The sequence below is a fragment of the Bidens hawaiensis genome, unplaced genomic scaffold (assembly GCF_021521415.1).
Source record: "Bidens hawaiensis isolate Kalapana, Puna unplaced genomic scaffold, B.hawaiensis_p1.1 tig00000458_1, whole genome shotgun sequence".
In the NCBI taxonomy this organism is placed as follows: domain Eukaryota; kingdom Viridiplantae; phylum Streptophyta; class Magnoliopsida; order Asterales; family Asteraceae; genus Bidens; species Bidens hawaiensis.
Genome location: NW_027491030.1, coordinates 885,302 through 899,247, shown reverse-complemented (window position 1 = coordinate 899,247; position 13,946 = coordinate 885,302). Strand labels below are relative to the sequence as shown.

Genomic DNA, 13,946 nt, shown 5'->3' with positions numbered 1-13,946 from the left:
CAATAAAGTTATAAAAAGCAGGTTGTTTCAAAAGTACTCGGGAATCTTATAGTTTTTAACAAAGTAACATATATACCCGAAGCATGCAGATATATCAACGCTCGTCTGTTAATAATCAGTTGAGTACACGTTGAGTAAAGGACCGTTTATGAAATATTGTTTTATTCGGGTATTTGATTGAGATTGTCGATGCTTAATTGCTTATCCACGACTTGCCTCATTGCTATCTCTATTCAAGTGAAGATTCAGTTAAATAATATTTTTTTATATCTTTATCATTATCATTTCTGTCTCAATAGTATCCACCCTGTCAAATCTTTTCATATGATTTAGACTTTCACTAGATTTTACTATGACTTTATCTTTTAATTTGATCTTTCTATTAGGTTCGTTATTTTTTAAATAAATATAAATACACAACTACACGTGTATATATTTTTTACGTTTGGACATAATTTTTGTTAAGAGCAATGTTATGTTCAAATAAAACATTTTATTATATCATAAACGATTCTACCATGCCATACTACTATAATGTTGTATTGTTAACGTACCAAACATATCCGAGATCGACTAAACAACATCGTTATCGGTACCGGTAATTTTTTTTAGAGATATTGGTTTTTAATACTCTCAACTTTTTCTTATTCGACAATAACACTCTCAACTTACGATTTGTCTCTCACCACTCAACTTGTAACTTGTTTTCTTCAATCACTCCCGAACTTAACGGACCCTAACTCCGTTAGTTTTTTTGCTAACGTGGCATGTATTCGCTGATTTAGCATGCTACGTGGAAAATACATTATTTAAAAGAAATCCCAAAAACATAAATATTGTATACATACACACATGCACACTACTACAAATACCACCAACAAACCATCACCACCGTCTACACCACCACATCGGCCTCCACCACCACCGGTTTCTTCAACCGCCGCCAGCCTCCACTGTCTGTCTGACTGCCTTCACCATCACCACCAAACCCTAGACCAAACTTTGCTAAAATTTAATTCTTTTGTTTACAGTTTGAATACATTAGAATAGGGCTTTTGATCAGAATAAAGAAAAAAGTAGAACACAATGTTTATTACCTTGAATTGCTACTCTATTATTACCGGCAGAACTCGCCAGAAAAACGTGATGACGGCACTTGAAGATTACTTGTTAGATTCGCATGTAGTTGTTGGCGGTGCTTTTTTAACAACAAAGACACAAAGGACAATACAATTAAGTAACAAAACTGCATAATAAGATTAAGGAGATTGGCGAGTTCCGCCGCCACTGCCACCCCGGCGGAAACCACTGCTGGTAATGAAGAAAGTGAGGCTGACGGTGGTGTGAAGCTGGCAATAGAGGCCAGAAGTGGTGGAGTTTTGTGGTGGTGGTGGTGTAGACAGAGGTGGTGTACACGGCGGTGGTGTTTGTGTCTGCATGTGTGTGCGTGTATAGACATTTGTGTGTGTATATAGATACCTAGTATTTGTGTTTTTGGGTTTTCTATTTTTTTTTAAATAATATCTTTTCCACATAGCATGCCAAAGCAGCAAAAATATGCCACATCAGCAAAAAAACTAACGGAGTTATGGTCCGTTAAGTTCGGGAGTGTTAGAAGAAAACAAGTTACAAGTTGGGAGTGGTGAGGGATAAATTGTAAGTTGAGAGTGTTATTGTCCAATGAGTGAAAGTTGAGAGTATTAAAAACCAATATCCTTTTTTTTATGGTTTTCAGTTTTAATACGAGTTGGTTAAAAGGTGTTTTTTTTCCCATATTATGCACTACATGTACATGCTGTTTGTGTGGCCGTATTGAGCGAGAGAATCCCACTATATTGTCTTTAATGTAAAATTACTAAATTAATGAATATATGAAATGTATTATTGTTGTATCATTAATTATAATATTGAAAACTTCATTCATGATTATAAATATTATAAATAATAATATCATAAATATTATTGTATGACACCTCACACAACTATCAATTAAAATATAGTTATTTAAGATACAAGTAGTGCTGGCAATGTTGAATACCACTTGGATTCAATCCTTGAGAAGATCTCATTGGGTTGGATTTATTTGGAAGTTGATTCTTTTTGTTAGTAATCATTTAAATATATAGGTTTGAAACGTAATCTACATGAATCATTATAAATAATTGAAAGGCATCAATGGATACAATAAAAATATATTTTATAAAAAATAGTACTGTATAACATCACACATGTTAAATGAGATCTTTTAAAAGTTTATGAAGCAAGGCGTGACTACATCACATGTATCCAATTTTTTTCACAGTGTTTGAAATCATCTATATTATCCGAGTAAGTCTTTCAGATACGAAATATTAACCGTTTACGTTGAATTTTGACGCTTCAGACCTAACTCACTTAGCACAACATCGAGGAAACTAACTACTATCGGAAAACCCCCTTAAGAAACATGTGACCTTAAAAGTCTCGAGTCTTGATCAATACTCGTATGTTTTGTACCAGAAGGTCAATGTCATTTGTAAGTGTGTCCTTTTTTCTAAACGTAACTTCTTTTTAGATTTATAATAGGTTTTAAGAGTATAGTTTCAAGGCTTTTGCGTGCACATCTTTTGTACTATAAAGATTCGAATGCTTTCAATATAGAATTAATACTATAGATAAATATCAAAAAGTCGGTGCCACAGGATCTTTTTAGCACCAACTATTTGATGATTTTTATATTTAATTTTAATGTTTATCTATACTGATGCTTTGGTCTGATGGCTAAAGTGGTATTTCCTAAATCTTTCGAAGGCAAAAGATTCCACCTCACCTGAGTTCGAGCCTCTGGCTTCATGTTTTTTTTTGTTATGTTTGTTGTTTTGTTGTTATATTAACGGTAATTTTTTTTCTTAATCAAGTCTCTTCGCTACAAAATGTTTTAGCTACTCTTTTTTGTGTTTTTATTATCTATTTACATATAAAAACAAGTTTTTTTGTTTAAAATATGATAAATGTTTTTAGGTTTAGTTCCATAATTGTAGACCTAACTAATACCGAAAAATTTGCGTCAACTTATCGACCCAACTCCCGTGTTTATTTAAATATACTAACTTGAGGAAATTAGTTTTGGGTTTAGTTTCGGACTTTCGGTAACGTAACAAACGTAGCTGATAACGCTCGAATTCACATCGACTCGCCACTGCTATGTCCGTCTATTACCGACCGAATAAGCGTCGTTTTAAATATATTATTTTTTTTGTATCATAGGCTATACGAGTTTCAATACTATTTTGGGCGTCTATTAATTAACTTTTAGGGTTTAATGCATATATCGACACGAACCTAATCGACGGCGACCAAATTCGTGTCACTTGGATTGTAAGTTGTATGTGTCCCGATACTCTTTTGGGTATTTACAAAATTAATTTATATTTAGCCTTGGTGTTGCAAAAACTAAAATGATACCAACTGAATTCGTATTCTACTGTCACAACGCGGCAGGTTTACTATCTGGTTAAATAATTAAATAAAAGTAGAGGTCTATTTATATAACCAACTTGAAAAACCAAAACCTTCTGCTTTAAAAATAAAGTGTTATTATTGTTGTTAATATCATTATAAACCGACAGAAAAATGAATAGGTAGGCCATAACCTTTTAATCTTATTAATAATTGTTGTTAATATTATATTCAGGACATGAAAAAGAAGAGACGTTAGCAAACAAAACGTTTTGTTTTATAATGAACAACCAAACATTCTAAAAAACAAGTACAATATGCATAACTTTATACAGTAATTCATAGAAGAACTGAGTTTTCAAGAAAGTATTATAAATCATATTTAGTATCATTTATGTCCTTTTGATTACAACAAATAAAAAATTAGGAATTGTTTCCGATTGAACTATACAAATTAGTTGAAATGGCAATAACACTAGTCACCACAGCCAGGATCACCACCACTATCGCCATCGTCCGATCTACTTTCGAAGAAATCCCGTGAACATCCCTGGCAATAAAAAATAAGGTGTCGGTTTTGATCCCTTCCAAATGAGAGATTTAAGATACATTTTAAGGACAACAAATGAACCGCACAAACATTAGCAGGGGATTTGTTCACGTTGGCTCGTTTAAGTTTTAACCCAAAAAAAACACGAACAGTTTTCTTGTTTAAGTTTAACCAAAAAGTTGATAAATTTTCTTATTCGTAGTCATTTGTTATGTAAAGAAATTTGCTAATGTTTGTTCGTTTATGAGAGAAATGAACATAAATGAACAAACAACAATTATATATATTCATGAAAAATATAAATACTTAGAATATATTGGCTTATACGTTGTTCATGTTGGTTCATATTACATACTAGTAAAAATATTTAATACACATAGTATTTTTGTGCATACATGAACACAAACTTTTTCAAACGTATACGTATGAAAATGAACGAGTGAGACCTTGTTTGTGTGCGTTCATTTAACTAATTGAACATACAATCATGTTTATTCATTCGTTTAATAAATTAACGAACTTCTAAAATTATTTTGCAACCAACAAATATGAAATGAATGAAATTATTACCTCAAAACAATAGCACCCGGGAACACGAACGCGATGCAAGCAACGGTAGTCGATCCCATGAACTGAAAGAAGTACCAAATGTTTGGGACCGCAATCGCTACAAAATAGATGAAAGCTAGTAACACGCACGTGATCGATACAAATCGCATAGTATCACTGGCTAGAAGGGATTTTCGCGGGAAGATCATTTCGTCCACATTAGCTCTTAGACTATAAAAGATCACTGGAAAAACGAGCATTAAATGTAACGCGTAACTTAATCTAACAACCGCGTTAACCAACAAGCCGCCAGGCAAGTTAGCGGTTTGATCAAAGTTCACTAACATATCCGCCATGATCGAGTCACCAAAAAGAAGGTAGCCCACGAACCCAACCGCTATGTAGATTGCAACACTTAGAACTAGAGATATCCGGACCGCTGATTTCATGTTTGATTGGTTTTCAAGCTCCGCTCGCACTGGGTGAACTATAGGAAAAATAAAAGTATGTCAGAGTCAGACCATATCCACATGGTCAAACCAGTTAGACCCGTTGTTGAGTTGCACTGACATGCAACCCAACAACGGGTATGTAATAATATTATATGAAAGTAAAATATTACTAGTAACATGGCAGGAAAAGGCGGTGGCGATGACGGGTATGGTTGTGAAAAGATTGAAAACCGAAGAAGACCCGTCACTGAAATCAGGGACGAGTTTGAGTTCTTGAGTTTTGCCTTCCAGCATTGCGTAAATGGCCATCCCCGTGATGACAACAACAAAGACGACTGCTAACAGGATTGATACTGCTGAAGCATGACCTAATGATTCTGTAAACAAGAACAGTAACTCAGTAATGAATTAGTTGTTAAGTCAGTTTGACTTTGAAAGTCAAAAGCAGTCAAAATTATGGGTACCAATACCAACCTACTCGAGGAAGCAATAGAAGAGGCAGCATAACAAAGAGCACGATGAACAAGACCGAATAAGCTCGTGAATTCCACCAATGAAACCCGAAACATTCTTGTAAGATCCCCGAATGTAGTACTCCATCGGATTGGGATCCCGACAGAACATCTCCTGCAAAAGGAAATCAATCAAAATGCTTGATGAAAATGAAACTGTAACTGAATGGCTACATGCCATAAGGTCGAATGTTCATACGTAGGGTTCTAAAAGCCTAAAAACTTGAATCAAGCCGAGTTAACTTGTTCGGGCCTATTAATTTTAATAACGGAGTCCGAGCACGAGCCCAGGTTTCACGTTTCGAGTTCAAGCTAGCTCACAAGCTTAGAGCATATTATTTATACAACTTTTGTATTGAACTTATTTTTTGTAATAAATTTATTATACATAAAACTATGATAAAAGCAACGTATAATATGTAATCAAAAAACTATATACAAAAAAAAAATATAAATGCATTTAAATCATTAAAGAGTAATAAAATGAGCCGAGCTCAAACTTTAAAAATAAAGTTGCATTAGAGTTCGAAATGAGCTAAGCTCAAACTCTCGTAAGTTTTAACACACAAACTCAAACTCGGATAAACTCATTTATAATTTTCTACCCTAGTCAAAACGGTCATACAAGTTCGTCTAACATGTTAGACCGGCACATCATACGAGTCATAATGTATATGTATAGCATCAATACGTGCGCCTCTTTATTATAATTGGATCATTTATCTTTTAATGATTAATCAAACACATATAATAAAAGTAACAACTTACCGATAATAATCAAGTAAATAATGAGTGCACCAAGGTTCGAAACCATGACACAGATCTGCAACCCAACCGAACCCACCTTCCCAAACGACTCCGCCATGACACCACCGTAAGTACTCACCTCGCCGGAGTAATTAGTGTACCGTAACAAGAACTCCACCGTCACTTCCACCAACACCGCCATTACCATAATAACAACAAACCCGGGTATTATTCCAAGAACCTTTAAGGTCGCCGGAATCGACATGATTCCGGCGCCGATCATGCTGGTTGACACGTTAAACACGACGCCGGAGATGGAAGATTCACCGGAGAGTTCGGTTTCCGGCGGGTGGGTTTTGGGTAGAAGGGGTACTGTTGAAGTTGGATCCGGGTTGATTTCGGGTTTCATGATGGTGGATGTTTGGTGACGGTGACGGTGACGGTGATGAGATTAATATTAATATTATTATTAAAGTAGGAACAAATGTGTGATTGTCAACAGCAGTGTTGATTGCAGAAATGATTTATAAAAGGTAAGGTTATGGGGTTTGGATTTGTTTTTATTATCGACATCACTCAACTCAAGAAATATATAAAGAAGAGATTTTAATACAAGGAAAGGACAATAATAAAATATGCTAAGATTGTCAAAAGGAAGATTTTTCTTTTTGTAGCCCACTAGGAGAAATTTTGTTAGATAGGAAAGTTAAATTTATAGTTTCATGTTTCTTATTGAATGAATTTTTAATATCTTTTTAAAAAGTTATTGTGAGTATATGAGAAAGAAATATTATGTGTAAAAGTTAAATTCGTGGTTTCACTTTTCTCACAGTTTGATTTTTTTAATATTTTCTGAAAATAGTTGTGAGTAGAGGAGTGAGAAAAATAATAATAATAATAATAAATGTATAAAAAATTATTATTTAATTGAACATAGGAGATAACAAGTTATGATGTTTAATATAATTATACGAATATGGATAAGGATTAGGCTGTGAATGTTCTAAGAGAATATGATCATGTTCTTTAAATGAAAGATTAAATCTTAGGTGGTGTTTAGATGGAGGAGAGAGTGGCGTCGAGATGGAAGAGAGAAAGTATTAGGTGTATTATTTTTTAAACAACATATGAGAAATGTGACTCGAGTGAAGAGAGAAGGGTAAGAATAGGAAGAAAGATAAGAAAGAAGCACGAAAGGGGACGACATCTTAAACATTGAGTCAATCGCTAAAGTGTCATCTCATTTTTACACGAAGCTGAAAAGGTGAGGCGTGATTTCACTTTCTACATGGTGTGAAAAGTGTCACGTCATTAATTATTTTTTAAATGAAAAGAATATATTAATTAAAATACAATAAAAAATTAACAACCCGATAATAATATAAAGTTGATTAAGAACTAGAGTTGATCGTTGTGGTTAAGTGTGGCGATGTGTTTTAGTAAATCCGCTCAAAAATAATTGTGCGTTTGTAGGTTACTTTACGCATTTGGCAACTTTGTTTTGGTTGGTCATCACTACCAACTTCTAGTAATCCAATTCCCATCTCAAACACCTTTTTGTAGGCCATGTGTTTCACACACCCAAGCGACCAAAATTGGAATGTTTAATCATCAAAAGCTAAAAGGTAATGAAGGCGTGAAATGTATTTTGTTGGAGGAATGATCTAGTAGATTTAAATCCAATCTAATAATTAAAGATAAATCTAATTATTATTAATGATTTATAAAGATACTATAAAAAAGTGAACAGAGAGAATTAAATAATTTTTTTTTCTAATTTTACTTTGTATTCAATCACTACGTATTACAAATTCATTATTTGTTGTTGATTATACGAAACTTTTATAATAATTTTAATTGATCACATGTGTATGACGATGATTAAGATCTTATAAATTTTATTTATGGAAGATATATAAATAAATAGATTCACTTGGTCTTGATTCTTGAACCTAAGCAAATTCATACTCTGTTTCTCTTGGGATAAAGAGAGGACAAATTTTATTAAGGTATTATTTGGTAGTGTCTTAACGGTTATTAGGAGACTGTCTTTTAATGGTCCATAGTCTTTTAATGATTAAGAAGCTAACCTTAAGTCTGAATGGTTAAAAGACTAACCATTAAGAGAATATTAACCGTTAAAAGGTAGCCTCTTAATGTCTATTAAGAGACTACCAAACAAATTTTACAACTATTTGTATCTAATTTGTTAAACATTAAATATTTTTAAACCAACACATTTTTGATAAATAAGTTTCCTAACAAAGTAACAATACTCTTTTGATATATATATTTTTTATAAAAGAAGAATCTTATAAATTTTATCCGAAATAATTGAAAATTAACTTCAAGTTGGTTGTTTTTAACAATTTAAATGTTTACCTTTTATTTTCTTTCTAAAAAGAAGTAATGTAAGTTGATAGTTATCAAAGTATGTATCATGCATATGCATTTTTGTTTTATTTATTTTAACTTAACAAAACTATATCATATAATAAAAACTTTCTTAAGTTTTTTAATAGACAGCAATTTCATAATATGTTATGACCATATATATTGTATAAAAATAAGTTATAGACTTTTGAAATGGTTAATGTCGTTTTCATTATTTAACTTTGTTATTCAAATTGTTGTAAACAGATAATAGTTTTAACACGTTAAATACATTATCCATTAGAAAGCACACGTTTTTATTAAAATAAAAAGCTTTGTTTTTATGACAAAGTGCTACCGTAAATAAACTCAAAATGAGCTCATAAAAAGGTATTGTATTTACGTATTGTGCCAACTAAACGTTCATATCATATGTAGTACTACTTTTCTATAAGTGTACGTAACTTTGATATGAGTTATGCAACTATTAATGATTATTTTTAAATATAAGTAAAAAATGGTAAGTTACAAAATAGAAAATAAAAAAAAAGAATAACAAATAAAAGAGACGGAAACTTTTTTTTAAATAACCATTTTCCTAAATAAATTGTTAACAATATATCTATAGTTAAATGTAATTATAAAAGTCAATTGTGTAGAATGAGGTCAGTTGTTTAATTCCTAGAGAGAGTAACATTTAGTTGTTAGACCATGTGTAGTGCAGGGCTATAATTAGAAGCGAATTGTGACACGTGGCGCCTAGTCAGCATTGAGTGGAAATTTGTTTTTGGGGTGTAATGATGTAGGGGCTACAAGTTAGGCCACAGTGTCTTTTTTTATTATTTTCTTTTTATAATTAAACTAATTAAATAAAAACCAATTTATTTAAATAATTAAATAAAAATGTATTAAAATTAAAAAATAAATACAAAAAAATACATAAAACTAAAAAAACACACGAATAATAAAGATAAATTATAATAAAAAAACTCACCACAACAAAATACATATAAAAATACAAATAAAAAAATTAATCTATTCATCTTCGTCTTCATCTTCGTCCCCGTCCTCGTCTTCGTCCTCCTCTCCGTCCTCATCTTCGTCCTCAACGGGACGATTATTCTTATAGCTCATAAGTCGCCTCGCGCGCAAGCTTTGTTATTCTCATAGCTCGTAAGACGCCGCGCGCGCAAGCTTTTATTATTCTCATAGCTCGTAAGACGCCGCGCGCGCAAGCTTTTATTATTCTTATAGCTCGTAAGACGTCTCGCGCGCAAGCTTTTATTATTCTCATAGCTCATAAGTCGCCTCGCGCGCAAGCTTTATTATTCTCATAGCTCGTAAGACGCCTCGCGCGCAAGCCTTTATTATTCTTATAGCTCGTAAGACGCCGCGCGCGCAAGCCTTTATTATTCTTATAGCTCGTAAGACGCCGCGCGCGCAAGCTTTTATTATTCTTATAGCTCGTAAGACGCCTCGCGCGCAAGCTTTTATTATTCTTATAGCTCATAAGTCGCCTCGCGCGCAGGCTTTTATTATTCGGCGTGCTATATCTTATTCATGCTAGTGCACCATCATTATCATAAAAACCACAACACGTTACCATCATGAAGAAAACCTCCCAAAACTCAAAGACAATAAAGATAAGGCCGAAGAAAAGGGAAAAAACCGCCTCACGCCCTAACACACCTCATAAAGTCCAGCGTTCCACCTAAACGCTTGCGCGCCCAGGAGCAACGCTGGACTTGGGGGGGGGGGGGCTTGTAGGGGTATGGTACTAAACCCGGTTTTACGACCCTAAATTTATTATGTTTGGCTTATTTTATTATATGGACTAATACAATGTTATTGGGCTGAGGGGGTTTTGTGGAGGTAACCCTAACTGGGCTAGGCCCATTAGGGTACCATGATGGTGGCCATGAGGCTCCCTATATAAGGAGGTCTCCACCTCCTTATTAGGGGTTGGTCATTCTCAATAAGAGCCACCACCATATTTTTGTGTCTGTGAACAAGAGATCCTGGAGATTTCTTAGCGGTCACCTCCACACCCCCAAAAAGTCATTGCAGATCCAAACCAGCCGGAGAAGAAGATCAAGGCGTGGTTCGTTCATCTCGAAATCCGTGGAAACATCGTCATGGATCAGGTCAGATTCATCTCGTGCTTCGACAAGAACTCCACCGAAACATCCACCAGAACCGCAATCAACACAATCAACACGAACGCTGGAACAACTCCGAGCACCTTAAGAATCGCCGGAATCGACATGATTCCGGGACCGATAATACTTGTGGAAACATTGAACACGGCTCCAGACACCGACGGCTGCTTCTCCGGAGTATCGTGTTCCGGTAATAATGGAGTTATGGTATCGGAGTTTGCTGACGTCATCACTGTATTTGTTGTTATTATTAGACGTGTTGAGTTTGTTATTGGGTGTTGGTTTTATAATTTGATTGGGGTGGGTGAAATGACGGAAATGGGTATGGTGAGGTGGTTATGTGGAGGGTAGAATTGGAAAATTATGTGGACATGTATAACTGGAATGTAGGTAGGGGTGGATGTGGCGAGTGGTGTACGGTTAAATGTATGTGGACGGTTTTGTGGTCAGATGATTAAGACTGAGTGCAAGTGTTTTGTGTACAGTGTACTTGTGTGTGATTGTTGTAGTAAGCATAAAAATGGTAGGGAGTGTATTTATTAAGCCAAAAAGTTGGTTTAAATTAAGTGCAAAATTATCATTTAAACATGTGAAATAAAAAGTAATAAAAAAAAAATGTGAAATGAGAGAGACAATGTTATTAGATGATACCGGACTCAATTATCTGAAGTATCCATTCGCATTTTACTAAACGATGTTTAAAATAGACATTTATTTTTTATTTTTATTTTGTGAATAGATTTTTGAAGGCTAAAATAAAGAAAAAAAGAGGGTGGCATGTGTAATTAGAGATACAATTAAATGTATCTAGACGTTAATGAGGTAAGATGATAAAGACTAACAACATTTTAATACTTAATTATTTGACTAAGAGCAATTTAACTTGGGATGAATCCGGACGTCCAACCTGGAACACATTGTCCTCTTTCTCTTTTTCTTTTTTACTTGGATTTATTTGGTATTCAAGACAAACTCAATTTTGGTGTGCATATACCATGTATTGTTATTAACGTAACAAAAGTATAAAAAATTAAAAACTATAAAGTCCTTGTCAATCAAACGTGGAAATTCAACTCATGTCTGAAACAACATTACAAGTGAGGATTTGTTATAACCTATATTATTAGTTAATTAACCTTTTGTATAATTGTATTTAAAATACTTTACTCTCCTGTTTTCGCTAGTTTCCTTTTAATAATTCACGAATTTACTCAAAAAATATAATTAAATATCGTGTGTAGAATGTTAATCGGTTATGGACGTAAGATGATAAGTTGGACGAAATACGGAAATAGCGAATACTGCAACAATCTGTGGATGCTTAAACTGTGATTCTATAGCAACAAGTTACAACTACTTCGCTATCGTGGCATCGCTTGTTGCTTGTTTATATGTTACTTTACTTAATCAGTTTGTTAATCTAATGAAAAGTCAAAAACTAGAAAAATAAAATAAAAATAGGGGTTTTACAAGTGATTTATGTGATTTTAGTAATAGCAAACAAATGTGTAGAAATGTTTGTACTTATAAGCACAAAAGCACTCATTCAAACATGTGCCCATTTTCCAATGGCACCCATTTGTACATGAATATGTCGAACTTGTCGAAGGATGACACAACAACAAAATAGATAAATACATTAATAAAATAAAATAAAAATTCCCGAATCCAATGACAAAACACAAAACATAGAATAGGCATTTTGGTATGGTAACCGTTACAGTATTAGATGATTAGATGTTATATGACCTTGTTAACTAAAACACGTATGCTTGTTTACTCAAATAATACTAAAAAAACATTTCCATTTTATTTTCATCCTACTTTGTCCATGGGTGATAGAGTAATATATTAATAAACTCACATTTTTATATTTCTAATTTCCTTATGCAATAAAGTTATAAAAAGCAGGTTGTTTCAAAAGTACTCGGGAATCTTATAGTTTTTAACAAAGTAACATATATACCCGAAGCATGCAGATATATCAACGCTCGTCTGTTAATAATCAGTTGAGTACACGTTGAGTAAAGGACCGTTTATGAAATATTGTTTTATTCGGGTATTTGATTGAGATTGTCGATGCTTAATTGCTTATCCACGACTTGCCTCATTGCTATCTCTATTCAAGTGAAGATTCAGTTAAATAATATTTTTTTATATCTTTATCATTATCATTTCTGTCTCAATAGTATCCACCCTATCAAATCTTTTCATATGATTTAGACTTTCACTAGATTTTACTATGACTTTATCTTTTAATTTGATCTTTCTATTAGGTTCGTTATTTTTTAAATAAATATAAATACACAACTACACGTGTATATATTTTTTACGTTTGGACATAATTTTTGTTAAGAGCAATGTTATGTTCAAATAAAACATTTTATTATATCATAAACGATTCTACCATGCCATACTACTATAATGTTGTATTGTTAACGTACCAAACATATCCGAGATCGACTAAACAACATCGTTATCGGTACCGGTAATTTTTTTTAGAGATATTGGTTTTTAATACTCTCAACTTTTTCTTATTCGACAATAACACTCTCAACTTACGATTTGTCTCTCACCACTCAACTTGTAACTTGTTTTCTTCAATCACTCCCGAACTTAACGGACCCTAACTCCGTTAGTTTTTTTGCTAACGTGGCATGTATTCGCTGATTTAGCATGCTACGTGGAAAATACATTATTTAAAAGAAATCCCAAAAACATAAATATTGTATACATACACACATGCACACTACTACAAATACCACCAACAAACCATCACCACCGTCTACACCACCACATCGGCCTCCACCACCACCGGTTTCTTCAACCGCCGCCAGCCTCCACTGTCTGTCTGACTGCCTTCACCATCACCACCAAACCCTAGACCAAACTTTGCTAAAATTTAATTCTTTTGTTTACAGTTTGAATACATTAGAATAGGGCTTTTGATCAGAATAAAGAAAAAAGTAGAACACAATGTTTATTACCTTGAATTGCTACTCTATTATTACCGGCAGAACTCGCCAGAAAAACGTGATGACGGCACTTGAAGATTACTTGTTAGATTCGCATGTAGTTGTTGGCGGTGCTTTTTTAACAACAAAGACACAAAGGACAATACAATTAAGTAACAAAACTGCATAATAAGATTAAGGAGATTGGCGAG

At 33.5% G+C, this 13,946-nt stretch overlaps 1 protein-coding gene across 1 annotated transcript; it reads right to left on the bottom strand.

Moving 5' to 3' along the window:
- Positions 1 to 3,836: 3,836 nt before the first annotated feature.
- LOC143627557 (amino acid transporter AVT6C-like) lies at positions 3,837 to 6,658 on the bottom strand. Its single transcript, XM_077097350.1, has 5 exons — positions 6,270 to 6,658; positions 5,464 to 5,616; positions 5,160 to 5,366; positions 4,559 to 5,024; positions 3,837 to 3,988 (listed from the first exon to the last, which is right to left on the bottom strand). Exons 1-5 carry the CDS (start codon positions 6,655 to 6,657, stop codon positions 3,862 to 3,864), a joined length of 1,341 nt encoding a protein of 446 aa, XP_076953465.1. The 5' UTR covers position 6,658; the 3' UTR covers positions 3,837 to 3,861.
- Between the last annotated feature and the right edge of the window lie 7,288 nt (positions 6,659 to 13,946).

What these genes read in the sequence shown, in the direction of transcription:
- LOC143627557 (XM_077097350.1), bottom strand. Translation starts at nt 6,657, where the DNA reads ATGAAACCCGAAATCAACCCGGATCCAACTTCAACAGTACCCCTTCTA. An exon ending in TCTATTGCTTCCTCGAGTAG is followed by an intron (nt 5,367 to 5,463) that starts GTTGGTATTGGT and finishes TCTTGTTTACAG; the next exon opens with AATCATTAGGTCATGCTTCA. An exon ending in CTTTTCCTGCCATGTTACTA is followed by an intron (nt 5,025 to 5,159) that starts GTAATATTTTAC and finishes TTTTTCCTATAG; the next exon opens with TTCACCCAGTGCGAGCGGAG.